Below are 22,429 nucleotides of genomic sequence, written 5' to 3'. Positions count from 1 at the left end.
CAGTGGTTACGTTTTTTTTTTTTTAATAAAGCCCCTTTAAATGCATTCACAATTAAAGCTGGTGCTTGGGATGATCATTAAGCATTACCTTTGGCATCAGGTAAAATTCTAGTAGTATTTTAATAATATTTGCACATTTTTAGCAGAAGATATGTGCATTCAAGGTCCTTCTAGTTGCTTGAGTTGAGTTCTGTCATAAGATAATCATTGCAAAAAAGCTGAGGAAATCTAAAGGTCTAAGAGTCTTTGTCCTTGGAGATTACCCATCTCTCCTTAATCTTTGCTGCAATTGACTGTGCTGATGGTACTCTGCCACAGCCTGAAGAAGCTTAGCTTTTGTTAAGTGCTCACCTCATATCTTGGGTGAGGAAGAGCCTAGGTTTACTCCAAAGTAGATACATAACACGCCTGAGGCAGCAGGACCATTGGCATCCAAAAGGTTTTTCTTCTGTTTGATGTGTCAAAGCTCAGTAGAGTTGTGTTGTGGAGGTAGGGATGACCCATGGTAGGCAGCTGTGTAAATAGCACTGGGTGCTGTTTTTGTAGGTGCAGCGCAGGGGTCCCTTTTGGCATGTCTGAAGGCAGTGGCTGGCTCCTGACACACAGGATTTGTAACTGGGTTAGAGCAGGTGCCTTGCCAAGATGTTCACATTCCAAGAATGGTCACTTCATGGTTTGTGGATGCTTTCCATAAAGATTTGCAGTCTCCTAATTTCTTAAGATCAAAAATAAGTAAAATTTCTAAGCTCCAGCAGTCTTAGTTCTGAGTGAGGCTTAAAAGGAAGACAGTCCCTGCCCTTGAAGATGTGGCGATACAAGAGCAATCTCTAATAGAGCTTTACCAATATGTGAGACACAGTTTAATTTTAAATTTAACATTTTTACCAAGATGCGTTGATCACAAGACAAGTGGAGTTGCTGGTACTGGATAAAATTACATTGTTAACGACTGCAACAAAAAGCAGAGATGCCTCCCTTTTTGTGCCTCTTGAGACTGCAGCTTTTTTTAAATAGGGACTTTTAAAGATAAAACACAGATGCTAACTTACTAGCTCTGTAAAATTCAGGAAATTTAAATTTGAATTGCTTCTTTTGAATGTACAAGACAGGAATTAAGGTCTCGTTATAAAAGAGTCTTAATTGTATGATTAATGGACAGTATGACAGTACATGGTAAGTAATAGATCTGAATATAAAACCACTAGCTTCAGCAACTGATTGCTGGGTAATATGCGTCATTGTTTCACTCTTATTGTTACAGATGATTCTGCATATAGAGGAATGACATTTAAATATGGTATATAATTTAACTCTGAATTGCCTTGCTAATTTTTGTTTTGAATAATTTCATACCTTATTTCAAAATATTTCATTATGCTTCAAGAATGTGCATGTAGGATAATGAACTACATCCACTGTCAGGTTGATGGAAGCTGGCTGATGGGCTGGACACCAGCGAGGGGAAAACCCACACTTTAAGAAAATTACCATAAATCTATGCCCCATTAGACTGCATTTCTTAGAATTTCTGCTTTTCAAGCAAAGCAGATATCTATGGACTTCATAATTTGTTTCTTTTTGAGTCTTGTCTCAACAGCAGTAGTACTTTAATAATTGCTTCCTCCCCTCCTCCCAAGAAAGTCCCTTAAGTCAAGGTTGCTATAGAAAATCATTTGGTGTTCTTTTCAATGAAGAGCTGAAGCTTTCGTTAGCACGTGAGGCTGTGAGGTTAAACTATGGTACAGATCAAGCCCTCGCTGCTCATTTGCTGTTTTTACTCTTAACCTCCTTTGTGGTCTTAAATCTCCTGCTTCTCCTGAGTGTTTTGTACTCCCTGCTGAGCTTTCACACTGCCTGTTGCTTTCTGCACAGAAAATGGGCTGGATATCTCAGCTAGATGTCTCCTGAAGACACTTGTTGCTGTTGTTACTGCTGACTATGAATAGCTCTGCCTCTCATCACCCTTCACCTTTAATTATTTCTTCTACCTATCCAGTTAATGTTGGTCCTGTCTCAGCTGGATTTTGTAGAATAGTTTGTGTTAAGTTTATATAACCTGATACGTATTATAAATGTTTAAATAGATAGTTAAAGTGATACAATGCCATGCTGATAAAGTAGATCAAGTTATACGTTTGTTAAACCAAAAGATTAAAATGCTGATACATCTCAAGGAGAGATCATGTTCAAACATAGACCTAAACAAATACACAGTGGGAACTCTAAGGTAAGGATTGCATGGCACAAATGTGAAGTTTCACAAATGTGAAGTTTCTCTCCTCAATTTAGGGCTTCATTTGTGGCTTATTGAGACAGCACTTCTTACGATGAGCTCATGAATTGGTTCAGAGGTGAACTAGCACAAAACAACCTATACATATATATGTAAGGTCTGAAATTCTGTACCTCCTGCCAGAGTGGGAAATAACTTGCTCTCCAGACTTTGCTGGGCTGTAGGTGTTACTTCATGTGAAAACCATTCTGCGTGCCTGTGAGTTACTGGTCTGGGTGAAAAACATCCTTACCGGCAGGCCCCATGGTTGTCATTTTCCTGACTGAAGCTGTGGCCTTGCCAGAGGCTGGGGCTGAGTGTCTCTCTAGCTAAGGCAAGGAATGGAGGTGAATCTGGTTATTTCAAAAGTGTTTTTGTTTTCTTTTTTTTCCACAGGCTCGACTGAACTGTAAGCACTGTGGGAAGCCAGTAATAGATGTACGGATTGGCATGCAGTATTTCTCCGAATACAGCAACGTCCAGCAGTGTCCTCACTGTGGAAATCTAGACTACCACTTTGTGAAGCCATTTTCTTCATTTAAAGTTTTGGAGGCTTATTGACGAAAGCTTTGCTTTAGTAATAGCTATTTTATGGGTATTTCAACTTTATTACATATCTTTTTATAGGATTCATTCTGTGATGAAATTCCTTTCTTTTCTAACTGAAAGAGCAGCTTCTTTGTCTGTATACATATGAATATGTATATATACATGTTGTTAAACCAGAATCCTCCTGACGAGATCTCTGAAGGTTGGAGGCATGCCAATTTAATGGCCTTTGAATATATCCCAAGTGTGGGGTAAAGTTCAGCTAAAATGATTTGGTTTTATTTTTTGTATTATTGTAATACAGTTTGTAAGAAGGACATGGGTCAGAGAACTATGTCCAGTTGGAAAGTGGGTAACTGTGTAGGCTTGTTGTCCCTCTGGCTTGGTGGAAATGGGAAATCCTTGGAAAGAAATAATCCTGTAGCTGTTGAATTCATTGAGTCTTTTGCATTGGTCCCAGTGGGCACAGGAGCATGCCCCAGACTGTCATCTTAGTGGGCTTTCTTTCAGGTTTCCCAAGATGGGATAAACTAAGATAATGTGACAAGTGAATGTAAATCTATGCTAGAAAAAGTGACCTTGAGTTATTTTTTGGCATAGCGTCTTCCTGCCGTATACGTTTGTGTGTTTCTCTCTGACGGATTGTACGGCAATAGTACTGCTTCCACCAGTGTTGTAATGTTAGCGGTCAGGTTATTTGTTTATACCAAAACAAGCTGGAGATCTTAAAATGCTTTATTTAAAGGTATTTCTTCACAGATATTTTAGGACCTTGTGATAAATGGAAGGAACAGGCTGAACTGAACGGGGATGTTTGTATGTGTCTGCTGGGACTGAGGCTTTGCTGCCTACTGCAGGCTGGTGTGACTGGCTTGGAAAGAGGACCACGAAGTGGGATCTGGGCCATCAGACCAGTAAGAGCTGAGAGGTACTTAGTATGACACATGGCATCAGTTTTTAAGTCAATTAATTGCTGCACCTTTGTCTTTCAAAATCATGTAAGTCCAGGACCTAAAACCTTGGAGACTTTTTAAGAAAGCAAATTTAGTGTATTTACTTTCTACATGCCTCTGTGCTGTATATAGTAGTCAATGCATTAGGCAGTGAATTTGTGTCATAGGGTTTGGCCCTGTAGAATCTGCAATTTTTGTTTCTTGCTCCCAACTTTTCCCTTACATAAATAAAAGTTTTAAAATAGGTCGTTAATCTTTTACTTGGCTTCTAAAGCCAGATGAGATTTTTGTAAGTTTTTTTGTTGTTTATGGAGTGATCGGTCACTCGAGGTATGGGTTTTGTTTCTCTTTATGAGGTGGGTTTATTTTTTGTTTCTTCTGAAGTTTTTTTGGTTTTCCCAAATCAGAATCTCAAAGAGTGTATCCGTTGAAATCATGATCTTAAAAATGTCCCTGATAATCTGCACACTCTGGGAAGGAAAACAGAAAAGTCAGAAGCCAAGAAAGTGTTGCATATACTGGACAGAGAATTACGCTTTCTGCTAAGTTAAGAAATTAATGTGCACGTGAAATTTGAACTGAATATCCATGTTTCTCTGTGCGTAAAAAATGCCAAGTTCACAGTTTTATTTCCTGGCTGTCTTCACTGCAGAATTAGCTCCTTTAAGCATTAGCCACTCTTCAAGTAATACTCAGGCTGCGTAGAGGGCTTATGTTGGCACACATCACTTACTGCTAACTTGGGTGGTAATGTCCTTAGAAGCCAGCTAAGTCAGGTTAATGATTTTCACATCTGGGTAGGACTGGGCTATCTCATAACGGTTATGTTGGTGATCCACCACCGCTGGTCTGAACAGCGACATTAACAGGCTGTGATAGTCTACATCACTGGCTCTCCCCTTGCTCTGTCCTCTCTTCTGTCCGTGTGTTTGTGTCTGGAGCACATTCTTGGGGTTTTGTGCAGTTGTTCCTTGGGGGTCTATTTGTGACAGTTTGGGGAAAACTGTTTCCTTTTTAAGACAAATTGTGGGAAGAACTTTGGGACACTTCTAACACTGTCCTGGTGTGGCTATCACAAACCAAGTTATGCCCGCTCCAGTTACAGTGGCACCAGCACTGTAACCGTTGGCCATAGGAGCAGGATCTGGCCCAGGTGTACGTGGGCTGGAAGAAGTTAGCTAGCAGATAAAACTTGGTTAGCTGTGCAGTGTAGACTTCCCTTATGGAGAACAATCAAGTTATAATTCAAATTAATTACTTGGGGAGGATGAGCCCTTCACCTTTAATGGTATATTTCCACAACCTGTTGGAGTTAGGGTTGTTTGGAGTTAAGTTGTCTGGCAGTACCATGGGTACCAGATCACATACACAAATGCTGGACTCTTGTAGCAGAAAGACAAAGCTCCTGTAATGATAAAAATTAAAGAATACATATAGCATTTGATCTTGAGTGCTAGTCACTCATGCGTTGAGCCTAAGGTATTAATCCCCACATACACTGAAAGGGTAACAAAATAGTAGCATTCTGTACCTATTTTTTTTCACCCATTTGGTGAGGGGAGGTGTCACTGCAATGCACATGGTAGGGCAGAAACAGGATATGGAGTTCTTCTAAATACTTGTTCACTTACTTTCCTTAATATAGCTTAATTTATAATTCTTTATGTTCTTAGATGCCTCTCCAGGTATGTGTGTATGACAATCGAGAATGAGTAGAAGTGGAGAAAAGGAATTTGGCCACTTCTTAAAAACACAAACATGTGAAAGGTTGTACAATATATTCAAGTCAAAATTAAGAATGCAGCAGACCAAGAAAGTGAGGAGGGGAAAGCATGTTTAAAGTCTTAATAGCAACAAGAAGTTGTTTACAAATCTATCCAAGGCAACAATTTAGTTCTCAATCACCTTTTCCTTTTAATTCTGATTTTAAGTGAGTCTTAACTACCACTTGAGGAAACGCCTATTTTCTTGCAAAGCACATCTCTCAACTGGAGGCTAACAGCACATGTAGTACCGTAAAATGATTCTCGATGGAAACCAGCTGAGCTAGAGAAAGATTCCTCTGAACTTTTCCTCTAAAGTAAATTGTCCCTAATTTATAGGGAATACTTTCTCTGCTTCTTGCTGATGCTGAAAACTGGTCTTGTGTTACTGCACAATGCAAGTAAAGATATATATATATTTTTTAATAAGATGCATCAGACTCCAGTCAAGCAGACAGGCCCACCCTTTGGCCATGAAAGTTTTGGCTAGGCATTGCATAAGTACAAAGTCAGAGTGAACTTTGGGACTTAATGGCTACTTAAGAGGTTGAACTAGACAACAGTTGGTTTGCTATCTGGCATGATGAGCACTGGTAGTAGTCATTGAGCTTTTAAATGTGTCAAAAGGGAAATGGTTTGTCAGTGTAGGGAGCTGCTTGCTTTGCTTGTTTGGCTAAAGTTTACTCTTCACTACCTTTCATTTTTCTGATGCTGTGTGTTCTTTTTAGTCTGGCCTGTGGTCGGATTAAACTGTGCCTGAAGTATGTTTTGTAAACGAGAATACAGTCCTCTGGATTTGGAGGTTCATTCTACTCTTCTTAAATGCACGATACTCCTTGTGATAGTAATAGGAGTTGCATGTGCAAATGCTTTTCTTTCCAGTAGTTAACAGTGTTTTCCATAGGAGAGGCTTGCATTTAGATAGACTTAATATTTTGGATGTGTAAATGAATTCATCCATCAGTAGGGCATTTAAAAGTAAATTTTGATAACCATAACTAACACAGAAGACATCTTTTACATGCTGATACATAAGTTGACATCTACCAGCGTGAGCAGGCTGAAATTCATGTTCTGTCTAATGCTGCAGAGACATTAAAATTACAGTGCTCTATAGCCCATTGACTATTTCATAGTCTATTTGCATTCATGTGTCCAGTAGTGAGCAGTGTATTCATAATGAAATTAGTTGGGAAAATAGGGAATATTCCTACGAGGGAGGCATCTAACACAATTTCTTTTTTTTTCTTTTCTTTTTTTCCCCCCTCATGTACTCTTCATTTTGCTGTACCAGGTAACTGAGAACAAACATGCTGTTGTAAGGCCACCGGTGAGAAAACACCTCAAAAATATACTTGTCCGTAAAGGTTTCTTGTTGAGACATTTTTGGATTGCACTTTTGCAGATGGAAGAATATGTACATAGAAAATGAATGTTGATGAAATCAAAATAATTGGTTATGATATCATTCGCGTGTGTTGTTAGAGAATATTTTGTTGTGACTTCTCTGTATTAAAAAATAATAAATACCAGACACCTAATACTGTCGGTTCTTCTTTCCCTGCTCTTCTGTCAACTAGTTTCTCACACCTGCTGTTTATTGAGAGACTTAATCTATTCACCTTAAATATTAAAGGTAAACAGTTCTTGGGTGTCATTTAAAATGAAGCTTTGATGTAGTCATTTTGAAGACTGCTGCACCAAATGGGAGTGTGACGAGTCCCTTTGCACAACAGAAGTCCTGTTCGGTGTGTTGACATTTGAAATGCCCTTCCTGCATCCTAGTGTGGTTGTGTGGGAGTTGTCTCGGGAGTGCTTGTGTGCTGCCAGGACGGATGAACGGAGGGCAGAGTGCTGAATCCTTTGCCTTTCGTTGCATCTGTTAATGGGAACGTGCCCTCTGTTGCCAGAGAAATCTCAGAAGGGATTCTGTGGACGGCAGTGCGGCAGAGTGGTCCTAGGCAGAAGGGCTTCCCGTGTTACGACTGAACACTTCATCTCCGAAACCTGTTGCAGGGGAGGGAGCCTCACATCCCTGCTTCCTGTGTAAGGTTCTCGGCGGTCTGACTAATCATCTAATCTAGCAAACCTTTCTCCATATGCTTACAGCAAGATTTTTCAACCTTTGCATATTACCGCAGAATTCAGGAAGGATGTAAGTGATGGAAGCAATCCAAACTTACAAAAGGTAAAGCAAATACTGCTACGGGTGAAGGAGGGCCACAGCTCAAAAGAGATGAGGTGTGATTAGGAGGTTGGAAGCGCTCTGAAAAGCTGGCTGTAGCTGTTCAGATTTAATTTTGGAAGCAAATACTGTGACTGACTTGAATAACATTCAAGTTGAATAACTGCATGTTGTGTTAACTGTAGAAAGCATTTTGGATACCTGCCTCTTAACATATGAAGATCTATTTATGAGATGGAAATGTAAATAAGCCACAGTCAGGTAATTGCAAGTAAATGCAGTGATTCCATATTCGTATTTTGCTAAAGGGATCTTAGGTAATGGTTTAAGCCTTAAGCCTGAGTGGGAAAACAAAATGGGAAGTAATGCGAAGGGGAGACTGTTCTTCCCCTGGTTTAATTACTGCAGTCTCTGCCACTTTTTGGGAGGCATATGGTATTGAGCTTCAAATTGCAGAACTTCGGGTTTGATCTGGAATGGTAATTACTGTGTTGCTAAAAGAAACTGAATAGCATTGGGAGAATGTGGAGGAAAGAAGTCAAAAAAAAAAAAAAAAAAAACCCTTGTCAAGCTGTTACATGATATAGTATGTAGTTAAATAGGGGTGGCACTGGCAAATTGGGTTAAAAGCAAGCCTGGGCTCATGTTCTGGCTGGAGGCATCCCTAATTGTATCAGGGGAGGGGAACAAACTATTCAGGCTGCATATGTGTGTGGGAGTGTGTACCTAAAAATAAATGTCCAGGTTTCACACAGCTATATTCGCATTTGATTACTATCCTGACAGTATTCTGTGAAACAACTTCTGTTCATTCTGATGCTAGTAAAACCTGGCCATATAAAACAAAACCTGGTCTCCTGTTAAGGCTGCAGCTGCTGTGTTTTGTCATTGACTTGATACATTAGTATTTTTTGGCGTTAAATGCATTTATTAGTCACTGTGTTTGCTGCATATTTTCTTTTCATTCAGTGATGTCCAAGTAACATCAATGGGATACGCAGAGAAATTACGGCTGCTGGTATAGCTCATTAACCCAGAGACAGCCTGATGCTGTGCTCATGTGAGCAAAGCTTCTGGGTGTAAACCAGCTGTGGTGGCATTCATGAACAGCTCTTAAGCAATGTTTCAAGAAAAAATTTGTTACTGCCTCCTGTGAACAGAAAGGTTTCGTTTTTCTAATGGACCTGCCTGGAGTGCTATACATTCAAGAGTTTACATCTGGGTCCGTTATATAACGTAACCCTGAAGCTACTTCCTTTTGTTAAACATGCATTGCACTTGTTTTCTTGTGAGAAAAACACGTGTGCAGATCACATCCATCTTACTGCTTTCTGTGTCCCATTTTCCTGGCTACATACTCATTTAACAAGCATTTGAAGGAGGGGAAAAAAAAAAAAAGCTCCAGCAGGATCTTTTCAAAATAAAAATCTCCCTGGTTATCCAGATAGTTACAGAATAACAAATCAATGCTGCCCTTTGTGTAATGACTCTTAACTAATACAAGAGTCATGACTGTGGAATGGAGTCTTTGGAGATGGGAGGTAATCCGGCCGTAAAATCAAGGAGACTTAAATAATAATAATATAGAATTGCCAAATGCTTCCATCTTTTTTTTTGCTTTTTTTCTTTTTCTGTGCCTAAGGTTTTAAATGAGTTTGGCTCCGAACTAAGTAATACCTTGTTTGGAATGTGAATAATAGTAGGCTCGGTTTAATTGCCTGAGACTTGTTGTAAGAAACATCCCTGCTAGCCGATTACTTGTATTATGTTCACAAGCGTCTGAATCCCCGCATGACAATCTGATCCTTTGGTATTCGTATGTTTTGGAAGCATAATTCTATTAATAATTCTGTCAGCACAAGACATGAATACTAGCTGAGGATATTCGGTGGCTCTGAGCTGAGCTCTTCCTTTCCTGTGTCTCCTGCAAAACCTGCAGGCAGACCTGAGCCAGTAGGAAGATCAAGAAGCTGAATCAGAATCAAGGATCAACATTTTAATAACAAGGGATTTTTTTTTTCCTTAAAGCTCTGTTTAAATGATTGCTATGGTTACAGGCCCTGTAACCAGGATACTCTAGTTACACAAATAGTAATTGAGTTTAGCCTGCTTTTAATCTCAGTTTTCTGCCAAAGAATATATTGAACCGTGTGGGAGTCTTTCCTCACCATCGGGCAGTCTTTCCATTCAGCGCAGCCCCGTGCTAGGCTGGCTGGCGGCAGGACAGGAGCAGGCCGAAGACCTTGGCGCGTGGTAGTGAAGGACATCAGAAGCTAATGGGCAGTAGCAACATATTGCCTGAGCTGTAACTCACCGCTTAAGTCAGCGCGGCAGCCAGGTTTGTTGAGAGCGCAAGTCAAGTGCTGTTCCTAATGTTTTAGTAAGCAGTCCTCACTTCAAATTTGGTAGTGTTTGTTGAATTTAACTTCCTGTTGGTAGCTCTGGGTGCATCTGGGATCTGGAAGGGTCCCTGTTCCCCTTCTGCACCTCTTCCCTTGCACCTGGCCTGGCTCATGGCCAGCGGTGGTAGGGCCAAGGTGATGGTTACGGCTGGGAAAAAGGGCCTGGCTCCTTCCAGACCCACTGTGCTGGCTCGGCACCTCCAAGGCGCTGAAGCAGGCCCTGGAGAGAGCCAGCATGGGTGTGAATTACTCTGCCTCTGTGTTCTCCCTCCTTCATCTGTAAAGTGCTTGTGACATGTTTCCGAGGACTCTTTATCTTAAAGTTTATGTAGAAAATGAAGGGAAAAAAAGAGCATTTAACTGCCCTGTGGCAACATGTTGACATCATAGTACCTGTTGTCCAGGGGAACGAAAAGCATTGTGAGCTTGCTCAAGTTCCCCACATCACAAAGCTTTCTCATGAGGTTTCTTCCTTAGTCATGTGCTGGAAGAGGATCGGTGGGGACACGCTCCTGTGTCTGTGATTTGACTGCTTCAGCTGAGGTGCCTGGAGGCTGAGCAGCTACACAGCAGGTGCGACAGGAGCTCCCAGGCACCTTTCTTCCTGGGGAGATTTTTATAGATGTAGTTTTGCCCATTTGTTGTTGAAACAAATGAAAAAGGTATAGCTTGCAGCAGAGCCAGGAAGCCAAGCCAGGATTTTGGCAAGGTAGCTGCCCTCTGTCTTCTAAGTCTGTGGAGGTGATGGTGTGCCTCTTTAGGCCAGAAGAGAGTTTCTACTAGTGCTTCCGTTTAACTGCTGGACATCCAAAATTCAGAGTACTGGCATTGCTGAGAGTAAGCACTGTATAAATTGGGAGATTTCTTACTAACATAGAATTCTTAATAAGAATCATAATGTTCTTACTAATGAGGAATTACACTTGTAAATCCCTTTCATGGGAAGAAAAGTCTCAGAAGTCTGATTCACAAAGCAAGGTGAGGACATTTGGCGGAAGGCATGCAGATCAAAAGAGGTGATGGGAGAAATGACATTTCAGTTCCCCTTCTGGGCAGCGTACAACAGAGCATGGTGAGAGGGGATGCAGCAGCCGGGGAGAAAAAGATGGAATTAGCGTTTTGGTGAAGACCGGGAGATGTTCAAACAAGGCATTGATTGCCTAGATTAATTTACTTGCAATGAAAAATTTAGCTTTGGAGAAACCCTTTTCAAATCCAAGAGGCTTGCTTTGATCTCTCTTTCCTGTCATTACCATCATCAGAGCTGGCATGGGTTAACACTGCAGTATTTGGCACAGGCCAATGAAGAGTGCCTTGAGAAGGGGGGAGAGCCTTCGGGTTTCACTCTGATTTTGCACAGGAAGGTGGCTGCTTTCTGTCTCTCTCCTCCTCTGGGATGGCAGTGGTGTCAAAGCCTTGCTGGAAGTTTGTTATTTGTGTGGATTTTGGCACATTTGTGGATTCTGACCTTCTCTGATGAAAATGTACTGGCAAGAGAGGAGTGCGGCATAGCCCAGCCCTGCTCTGCTCCTGGGCTGAAAGCTCTGCCATTCACCACACAGGGGCCAAGTCTGTGCAAACACACACCTTTCCTTAAAGCAGCTGGACTCTCCTCTTTTCCTCCTGCACTCAGATGCTTGCTCGTGGAAACATAGCTCTGGGAGCCAAGCCAGAGAGAGCGGGCCAAACTCTGAAGTGGATGCGTATAATCTCCAGAAAAAAAAAAAAATTATAACTGCAAACTCTCATTTTCTTCTGATTGCTTTGAAAAAGGTCAGGGCACAATAAACAAGCATGCAAGAACTTGCACTGGTTTAGCTGCATCAGTTTGAAAATGGATGGGCATGAACAAGACTAAGAAACTCCTGTGTTGCACTTCTGAAAAGCTGTGGTGTGGTCAAAAGAAGCCTGACTTTCTTCCCTAGCACCATAACTCCCTCTGACTGCCATAGATGAACACTGCACTGGCACAGTGGAAGGTACTTTGACCATGTTTTGACTCCTGGGGTCAGTAGTGCAAGGGCACAACACATGTGAACTTACTCATAGTGTCTTAACCTTGCCCCTGGCTTTTGGGACCAAGTAGCAAACACCTCACAACTCTTACTAGCTAAGTATTAGTTAATTGTCATTTGCTAATCATCATCTGTGACTGAGACTTTAAACTAAGTTATTTCAGCAAAAGTTTAAAACAAAAATATGTATCCAGTGGTCTTCAAAATGGTCACCATATGCTTACTGTTTAGACTCTGCTTGTTAGAGTAGCCCTGAGAGATGCACAGCCTGGCACACCTCCTAGAATGGCTTCTCTGTGATAGGCAGGTATAACGAGACTGGCTTTTGTCTTTACAGGACTGACTTAAGCTTCTTAACCTCTGAGGTTTATAAAAGGCTTTTACTTGCTTTATCTAGTTGAATGTAACATGTATGGGTAGGCTTTACTGGAGTTCTCAGTGATGCTACAGTTTTCTTTGTGTTAATATTTGTGACATTTTGCATGGCAAGTAAGAACAGAACACGTGGGAAGTTCGTACACCTGTGTAAATATTGTTAACAATTACTACTCTGCTGAGGATTTGGAATGTTTTGTCAATGCCTCAGAAGAACTTTATCAAGTGTAGGAACCTGAGCTGGTGGGAGGTAGAACGCAAGTAACTGGTGCTGTGCCACATGTCCTTTTGGAGCTGCAGCTGCAGGGGCTGAGAAGTTTGCATTCCCAGTGGATCTGGACAAACACACACACCTCCCAAAGGTTGCTCCCTAATCTGCCAGCACAGCTGCCCCGTAAGTCATGCCACCAAGCAAAGCCAGGTGAAAATGATCTGATTTGCTTGAGTGTTTTCATACTAAATCTAAAGCCACCTGACACAATTTTACCAAGCTGGGTTAGGAGATGATCACGTGAGCTGTTACAACAGCAAAATCAGGAGTTAGGAAGGGGAGGTGACCTCTAGAGGTCCCTATCAACATGAAGTATTCTATTATTGTAGTTGTTTATGGCTCTTTACATTGGATGAAAGCAATTAATCTTACTGAGAAGTAAAAGTTGATAAGCAAACTTGCATTCAAAATAACTGGCAACCTGGTGTGGTGTCCCAGTTTTACATCAGGAAGCTGAGGCAGAAAGATCATTCATTTGCCTGAGACATGGGGCCCTGGGAGCAGGGGTTTGTATATAATGCAAAGATTGCAGGGGTTCCAGGTGTGCAGCCTGGAATGTCTCTCTCCGTGCTATCTGCCAGCACTGATGGGGCTGTGTAGGGTGCCATGAGGATCCCAGGTCATCCCTGAGGGGAGAAGGACACCAAGTGGAGCAGCAGTGCTCCAGCTGCAGCTCCCACTACTGCTGCTGCCCAGGAAGTTGCAGTGTGCCCCTGCAGCTGTGGTATTACAAGGCTGGAGCCATTAAAATGTCTTTTACAGCTCTGCAGGTCTATAGCTGTGACAGAACACGCTACATGAATTACATATGGTATGTTACATTAGTGTATAATTAAGATGCTAGTGTAGTATATTGTTAATTCACTGGTAACTGCAAATGAAGCTATATTCCATCAAGAATCTAAACTAGCGTGTGATTAATACAGACATAAAGATACGTAATGGCAGACAAAATAGACCAAAGGTGTGGAGGGCCTGGTTGGGTTAATGGGAGCCACTGTTCTGCTCACACAAAGTAAATGGTGTCTTTTTTAGAAGGGGAAGTTCAATCTTCCTTCTGGTGAAGCCAACTGTTTGTAAGTTGAGGTTATTTTGATCTGTATTTTAAAGCGATGTGGGTGTATTGAATGATACTGAAAATGATAAGTGAAGAGGAATGGGTTGACCTAGGCACTTGGAGAGAAGAGCCGCTGACTAAGACATCTTTGTGGTGGCAGGTACCTCTCTTCCTGACCCTACGTCATGCGGCTATTTCTGTCAGCAAGACTTGCTGTACAGGCTTTCTAGCTGTATGGAATAGCACCAGTCACGTGTGGTTTGGTGCAAGAGTCTGGCAGTTTAGCAATGGTCTAGCAGCTCAAATTTAAAACCAACATGGTCTCCAGTTGAGGTAATTCAGATGTGACCCTGATTTCAGGAGATAACCACTGCATTACTAACACAAAAAAAGGCTGCTTCTAAGACAAATATCATTGACCACACCATTTAATTTATTTTTTTCCCTTTCCTGGGGACAAATGCCTCATCTTCTTTCCATTCCATTCAGCCTCTGATGTAATGAAAAAACAGGTCTTTGGTGTTCTGTGGTCTATAGGCATTGATTTAATAACATTTAGTGGTATGATAAGCAAAGAAAGAAAAAAACTCAGCCCAGGGTGTCTGCATCAAAGCAGGATAGCTTTTATTTCCTGTACCATCAAAAGATGCAATGCACAGCTCCAAACTGTGTAGTTGCTCACTATCATAGCGAAATGTATATTGTATCTTCCCTGTCTTTTGTATAGCATAAGATTCATTTTTAAAATACAAATTTCCCTCTTCAAATTCAGTTTTCAGTCCACAAGTAGTGGAGGTTTCTGCAAAATAATCAATGGAAATGCTAGTATTAACTCTGAGAACAGCATTATGCTCCAGAGTTAACATCCAAATAATGCACAGCTGCATACATTTGTCTCCACTGCTTTGGGCGAAGGACTGATGAAGTTCAATTAGCAGTTGCTGTGACCAGAATTTAGGTCATAGCTTCATGAGATATTTTCATTTAAAAGAAAAAGAAAAAACACCCTGCTATGATCTGAGTTAAAAAATAGCTCTTCTTGATATGTGGGGGGAATTTTTAACCCAGATTTTTTGGGTGACCTAGTTGAAGTGCAGCCACACATCAGCGCACTGGGGAGGGCAGGGGCTGTAGTGCACAGGCAGGAGCAATGCCTTGAGTGGGGCAGGAAGCTGTAAGTCACGTTACTGCTAATGCCAGCGTTTCATTTTTAGTTCTGGGTAAAGGGGTGGAAACACCAGGGAGGAGGTGGTAGCTGCATAACAAGATGGCTAGCACAACTTGACTCTTCCCTTGGGACTTGCTCAAGGTTTTTCCTTTGTAAACCTTTGTACAAGGTTTTTTCCTTGTACAACTTAAGCCAGTTTTGGGAGCTACACTAAGAATTCATTCTTAATTATTTATTTATTTTTACAAAGTAGCACTGCAACCTAGTGAGTGGAGCAGGACTTCCCCCTTCATTCTCCGTTATCACCAGTGACAGGACCCGCGGGAACAGTGTTAAGCTGAGGCAGGGGAAGTTTAGGCTGGACATCAGGAAGAGGTTTTTCACCGAAAGGGTGGTTGCACACTGGAACAGGCTCCCCAGTGAAGTAGTCACTGCACCCAGCCTTTCTGAATTTAAGAAGCGATTGGACTGTGCACTTAGTCACACGGTCTGAACTTTTGGGCAGACCTGTGCGGTGCCAGGAGTTGGACTTGATGATCCTTATGGGGCCCTTCCAACTCGGGATATTCTATGATTCTATGATTCTTCATGGTGTCAGTGAGCTGTTGCATCCGTAAGCTCAAACCATCTCGTCAGACTTGACCTAGATCTGGTGTGAAATGAAATCTAAAACTAATCATGTTTTGGTCTATTTTTAACAAGGTATATCCAGCAAGCTTCAGTAAGCAGAATGGGTTTAGACTAGTCATTGGGTAGGAGAAGCGTGAGAAAGAATGAAGAGCTGCAGGAAGTGGTTATAGTGGTTCACGAAATTGTGTTCTGTCCTTGATCGTCTTTGAGGAAAGGATGTTAGCTGGAACACAGAAGCACTCGATGTTTGGATGAGCTGCAAGGCTGAGGCCATGGCCACCTGTGGTCAATAAAGATTGCGTCTTGGCACTTTTCCTAAAATAGGTTCGTTAAGTGTGACTTGTTGGCCAAATTCTAATTGAGTGAATCCATTCTGACTCTCTCAGGGCCCCTGAAATATCAGCTGGGTAAAATGTTCACTCACAGGAACAGAGAACTTGCTAATGGCTCAGTAATTCAGTAATTGGAGTATATTCTCATTTGATGTTAATGCGTGTAGCTCAACTGGCTCCAAAGGAGCTGCTCTGTCTTACACCTGCAAAGAGTTGGACCTTTGTTTTCTGCTGATAGCAGTACCAGAATTATCAGAGCAAAATACAGAAAAAAAAGGCAATTAGAGAATAAACTGATCATTGAAAATGTTTCTTTCTAATACCAGGCAGGTACTGGTAGGGTTCTGCTCTGAAGGTTTATATCTAATAAGAGCCTCTGCCCAACTCTCTCTATTTCTGCTGTGCACTGCTGCTGAATTACAGCCCAGAGCAGGTGGCTCTCCAGCCCGGACTGAAGTCATTCCTCAATACTTACAGCTTGAAAAGCATTTTAGGATCCTCTGAGATGAAAGGCACTCCATGGCATATTTTGGGAATCAATGTATAAAATGATTCATGCAGATAAGAGGGCTTCCTGAACACCTTTTTTTTTTTTTTTTAAATTATAAAAAGGAATATTTTACTATTTCAGAACTTATTTTCTTGTACTTACACTTGTGTTTTATTTTTCAGCAAATGTGAGATATTTTCCTCATCTTTTCCTTTTCTCATGACTCGTGGCTGCAAGGTGTGACATTTTAGTCCAACTCCAGAATCTTTTTTTTTGTGCTGAGCATATCATGTTTTGCTAAGGCTGTCCTTCTTTCAGGCTGCATTGCAAGTGTTTCATCTGCATCTCAAAGCTAAATCCTAATAACTTTGTCAGAGACAGACTTGCAGTTAAGCCTCTTCCTGATTTTTTTTTTTTTAAAAAAAAGCGTAAAAATATTTTCAATGGGATAAACTGAGAAAGTAAGCTACTTCGCTGGTGTAGAAAATTGTTCATGAATGGCACGCTTCCTGGTGTCTTTCTGGCCTTTCTCCCGGGGCTGGCTGGTGACATTTCTGGGCCTTCCTAGGGGTTTGACATAGTTGTCTTCTCCATCTTTGGAAGTGATGCACTAAGTCTTTTCTCAGTAGACAAGACAGCGTTGCACAGTGGTGAACTGTGTTAGTGCAAGCTGTTGAGGGTAAGGGGAGTGTCAAACGCCTTTTCTCCATCTACCCTCTCTGCTCCCTTGTCCAGCCTCCTCCAATCCCTCTGTTTGCCCCCTTGCTAAGCAAAGGTAATGGTTGAAGGCTATTGTGAATGGCAACGCAGGGTTAGTCCGTGGGCCCAGGAGAGAAACGAGTCCTGTTGTAATTCTCTAATAGAGCAAAAAGTCTAAATGCCATACTGATGAGTGCAACGCTGCTCGTTGTGGAGTGAGAGAGGTGGCATGAACATCATCTGTGGTTGGCTGCAGTCTGATGGACTGTGAATTTAAAGATGTTGTTAACAGTGAAGCTTATGAAAACATTGCCCCATATTATATGTCCCTGTTCTGCGCCGCCAATACTGTTGCTGAAGTTCAGTCATCTGGTGTATATATTTCCATGCCTGTGTCTACTTCTGTTCAGTTTCTGTGGGAAAAGTTAAGCTGAAACAGATCAGTTGTTTCGGAGATGACAGTTAAAAACTATTTTTCCTGGGTTGTAATGTTTCTTACCAATCTCTGGCCAACAAGATTTATCATTGCTGCGGTCTGCCACAGTGATCAGAAATTAGGTGAGAGGGTTGTGTTAACATCATGGATGTGATTTTAGCTGTCGTCATGAAAATCCCCTCACATTTGGATAAATTATGGGTTGTTGAAAAATGTTGTTTTACATGTTCAGCAGGGGAGCTGTTAAATTTTTGAGGTGACAAAGGTCAGGCATGCAGAATAGGGAAATATTATGCTTCTTTGTTTGCAGCTTTTGCAAATCAAAGGCCATGGCTGGTTTGGAAGCACCACAGCAATGGGTGGTTTTAGCAAGGATACAGGATACGGGAGGATAGAGCTACCATAACCCTTTCCTCCCCAAAAATCTGTGCTCAATGGTATGGGAAAAAAGTATATGAAAAAAAAAGCAAGACTGAAAAAGGCAACCACAGCCCATACCAGGATTGATGAGGCTGGCAACGTCAGTAGGAGAATGATGATAGGAACGAACAGTGGGGAAGTCATATGTGCCACTGCTACTTACTGCCTTCGAGTGACCGCATAAGGGTGCTGGGGTTTCTGGGCCTTGAGTCCAGAGGTAACTGAGGGATGTGCAGCAGAGCTGCTGTACAGACTGCAATCCCAAAGGCTTTTCATGATGACAGTGCTACCATGCAGAGGCAGCTTTTATATAAGGCACCAGTACAGGAAGAGAGCAAGAGGAGGCCGGCAGTCAGTGTTGAAGAAGAATTTGAGAAAATGGATTCACGCATGGGAATCTGTGATGGTGGTGTTGGCTTAAACTTCAGTCTGATGCAACAGATAATGAACAGGTACATGGCCAAATTTTCTAGATTTTCTTTCTCTACTGAGGATGCTCCCTCCCACGGACCATAAGATGACAGACAAACCACCCCCGTGGTGTGACTGTAAATGCTCCATCCAGCCTGGATCAGCCAAAATCTCCCCTGCAACTCTTTCTGCCATCTATTGAGAACAACGGAGGCCAAGTCCTGAACTGAAAGCAGGGAGATTCCATCTCCTGTGCTTTCAGTGTTGTGTGTAAGTATTGAGAAGGAGGAGGAAACTGCTGGGATAAAGTGCAAACAGGTAGACAGCATGGAAGAGCAGAAGGAACAGGTATGTGGGTAGAAGCTCATGGAGTAATAAGAATTGCAAGTATGTGAGTGCAATTTTACATGCAAATATTAAAAAAGGCCCAAATGAAGAAGGAGGGATAGAGTGGGAGTGATTTTCCCAGAAGGTTGTGTAATTATTCATGAGGGATGAGGCTGTAAGAATCAATCATGACTATGTAGGAAGGTTTTATCTGTAGGATCCTCACCTCCCTGCTTGCTGAAGTTGGAAGGTATGAGGTAACTATTATATAATTAAAGACGTGGCTGTAATGATTAATGTAAAAAGGAACCGAGTTAAAGTTATGAGGGCATGTTGATCATTATTATTATGTAATTGAATATTTGACTGTATAAGAAAACCCCAACAATTAAAGGTATTCCAAGGGCCTACTTAAAGAAAAAGAAGCTGGTTACATGCCAGCAAATACCAAAATGGCAACAGAATAAACATAACCAAGAAAGGAAAAAAAAAAGTTATTTAAATTACATTAATTTTAAAAGCCACTCTAAAGCCAAACAAAACTCATAACTGAAACTAGATTTCTACAGACTCGAGTCAATGGAAACTAAAGAAAGTAAATCAAGTGAGTACAGCTTTCTGTCTTAGGATGAAGACTTGTTACAAGTTAATGTTTTCACAGGCACATAAGTGGCTTGCATTTCAGAGAGGATGATTTGCTTAGGGCCTTGAAGCTGAATGTCTGGTGAGATTCCTCTTGCCTTATTTAGACACCTAATAATCATCATTTTTAATTTAAACTAGTTGTCTTAGGCTAGCCCTAGAATCATTGAAGAGAAATGGCACCTTCAGAGAGAAAGTCACTTTCCTCTGTCTTGGATGCCAGTCTTACCGTAAGATGACTTGTCCTTAAAAGATGCCTATTCATCTCCATTACTTATAAAAGGAGCTTAAGATAACTAAGACTTGAATAATCCATTTTCAATCCACCATGATTAAAGACATGAAATAAATCCTGCCGGTCTGCGTATCGATCATAAGGCATCTACGTTTTTAAACTGTAGCCCAAATAGCTACTTTGTAAGGCCATATCAAAACAACCTACAGTTGCAAATTGTGGTCTTTGGTATCCTTCGTGGTGTCCTTGAAAGGTTAGCTCTCGAAAAGGCTGGACAAGCAGTGCAGGCATGTTGGCAGGAAGCAAAGATTCAAACCTTGGTTTTGGAGGGTGATGTGCAGGAAGGACTCTGTGAACTGTCTCCCATGCTTTGCCAAAAGTGGCATCTTTTCTCTTGGTTCAACTCTATTTCAACTTTGGGATTCTCTTCAGGGGCTCCTTGGGATTTGTCTCTAAACATGTGTTTGTTTGATTGTAACATTTCTCTTTCCGGCATACGGACATCCCATGTAATTGCCCTTTTCAGGTTCTTAAGGTGTTCAGATCGGGATCCAAAACACCTAGACTGAATTCAGAAGAAGGGGATGAGAAACAAGAAATGCTCCAGCAGGATTTTTTAACCTTTTCTCCAAAGCCTTCTTACTCTCCTTGCTTGAGACTGTACAGCTGTCTTGGTAGGTGCACTCTCTTACCTGCTTCCTTCCTCGTCCTTGTTCTCGATGCCAGAATCAGGATTTCTGGCTTGGCAGTTCTGACAAGGTGGCAAAACTATTTGCCAATGGTGTGCTGGCAGGCAGGTAGGAAGGGCTGGTTAGACGAGAGAGGGGATGGGAATACAGCTGGTCTCCCGAAGGTAAGAGGGATTCCTGCTTTCCTGGTACCTATTCTCTTATTTACTTGGACAGGACGATAGGCACTTGCATCAGTGCATCACTACATGCAGCAGGGCCAGAAGGAAGTTTCACTGAACGTGTGGCTGTGAGGAAGTTTCACTGTTCATATGGCTGTGACCGGGAGGGATCACACTCTCCTGAAGCATGACCACAAGGGGATCTTCTGGGGTACCTTCTGGTACCTTCTTGTGTAGCTTCGCTCTGTTTTCTGCCCCTGGCCTAAGTTCCAGGATCTGCATCCAACTTCTGAACTTACAAACTCGTTTGCTGGCTGGAAGAAGGCACGCGTCCCTCTGTTGCAACTGTGATCTCAAATGGTAAAACAAACCGGAAAACTAGTTTCTGTTGGATGCAGGAGAAGGGTTGTTATCCCTACCTTGGGAATTGCCATTAGTTTGGAAGTTGCTGTTGTTTTCAGACATTTTATGAAGAATATAGAAAATACATTTTTCCTTCCCCCATTGTTCTCTTGGTAACAAAACCTCTTTTTGAGCAATAAGCAGAAAAAACAAATCCAGGGTAAGGCTAAGGGGTTGTGGTTGTTCAGTCCACATAGTGCTGAGCAGTAGTTTACTCTTACAAAAATTCCCCTTTTGTTTTACACCTCACCTTGGATCTGGCTGACCACATTGATGGTTTCACTATTTTACTTTATAATCACAGATTCCTTTCCCCTCATTTATTGAGATCTCTACATTTCCAAGTAGGGCATCTTTTATGCAACATCAAACCGAACAGATACAATTAATTCTGAGGCTTTAAATATATGTATGAGAATTGCAGTGACTTTTCAAACATGAAACTTCAACAATTTAAAATTATTTTGTTGAATGAGATGACTCATTATGCCTGGGAAAAAAAGATACTGTAATTTTGTTGTATTTTCCTGTCATTAAGAAAATATTATGCTTCAAGCAGATGAAGGACAGCAAAATATGCAGACTCAATGTTACTGGATAGTGGTAGCAAAGAGAAGCACTTTGCGTTTGCTCACAGGTATGTATGAGTGTGTTTCTACTTTTTGTTTCTTTAAAAAGAAAAAAAGATATCAATCTTGGGGAACAAAGTAGAGCTGTGGTTTCTAAAAGACAGGCCTGAACACATCAGTGTCTTCAATCTACCGCTTCCATGTCTGTATCCCTTGTTTGCTCTGCAAGCTGACCTTCAGCAGACTTCTCTGCTAGGTCTTCCATATGTTCTGCAGCTTTTGATGGACTTGTTGTGGATGCTGGCATATTTCCAAGGGGAGCAGGCATGTTTAGAGTGGGTGTTGGCATGCTCTCAGGGGTTGCTGGCATGTTTTCAATGGGTTTTGCCTCATTCCCAGTGGGAACTGGCATGGTTTCGGGAGGTATTGGCACACTTTCTGTGGGTGCTGGCACCCTTTCTGGGAGTGTGGGCATGTTTTTGGTGGGCTTTGGCACATTCTTGGTGGGCGTTGTATTTTCAGTGGGTGCTGGCACATGTTCAGGAGGTGTTGATGTGCTCGTGCTGGGCTGCTCACAGACATTCCCAGCCTCTGACCATGGGGTGAGATGAGAGGGGAGCTCTGGCTCCGAGACGGCATTACATGTTTGAGCATCACGGGGCTCTGGGTTGCTGCTGTTGCTTGGGAGGGACTCATCCACCTTGTGGGACACCCTGAAAGCCTCAGCCAGCTCCTTTAGCATGCTATCATCAGTGGCACGCAACTCAATGCTTGCCTGCTCAGAGGAGGAAGGGTTTGTATCAGCATCGTCTTCTTCTTCTTCTAAGATGTCATTTCCATTCACCTCTTCAGGGAACTGTGCTTGTTTTATTTTTTTGTACAATTCATTCCTCTCTTCCTGCAGAGCTCGGCAAAGGTTCTCTAGTCTCTGGATTTTCAGCACGAAGCACTCATATTCCTTGGTCCTCATGGCTTT

General features: G+C 41.8%; 2 protein-coding genes across 5 annotated transcripts in view; one reads left to right on the top strand and one right to left on the bottom strand.

Annotated features, from left to right (window-relative positions):
- Nucleotides 1–7,078, top strand: part of HECA (hdc homolog, cell cycle regulator) — a 27,115-nt gene extending 20,037 nt beyond the window's left edge. The window contains exons 4-5 of one of the 3 annotated variants that reach the window (XR_013949597.1): nucleotides 2,669–3,749; nucleotides 6,832–7,078. Coding sequence is in view for 2 of the 3 variants with exons in the window: in XM_080588086.1 (XP_080444212.1) it covers nucleotides 2,669–2,833 (165 nt within the window). In the remaining variant the exon portion in view is untranslated. Of the gene's footprint in view, nucleotides 1–2,668 lie in introns of all 3 variants that reach the window. The other 2 variants (XM_080588086.1, XM_080588085.1) reach the window with 2 other exon arrangements.
- TXLNB (taxilin beta) overlaps nucleotides 2,866–22,429 on the bottom strand; it is a 53,968-nt gene continuing 34,404 nt past the window's right edge. For both annotated transcript variants that reach the window (XM_080588074.1, XM_080588075.1), the window contains one exon: nucleotides 2,866–22,429. In XM_080588074.1, coding sequence (XP_080444200.1) covers nucleotides 21,638–22,429 — 792 coding nt within the window. In that variant the 3' untranslated portion in view covers nucleotides 2,866–21,637.

This window comes from Anser brachyrhynchus (genome assembly GCF_964034855.1).
Source record: "Anser brachyrhynchus genome assembly, chromosome: 3".
Taxonomy (NCBI): domain Eukaryota; kingdom Metazoa; phylum Chordata; class Aves; order Anseriformes; family Anatidae; genus Anser; species Anser brachyrhynchus.
Note: the sequence above shows the minus strand (reverse complement) of the source record. Positions and strands in the feature narration are given on the sequence as shown.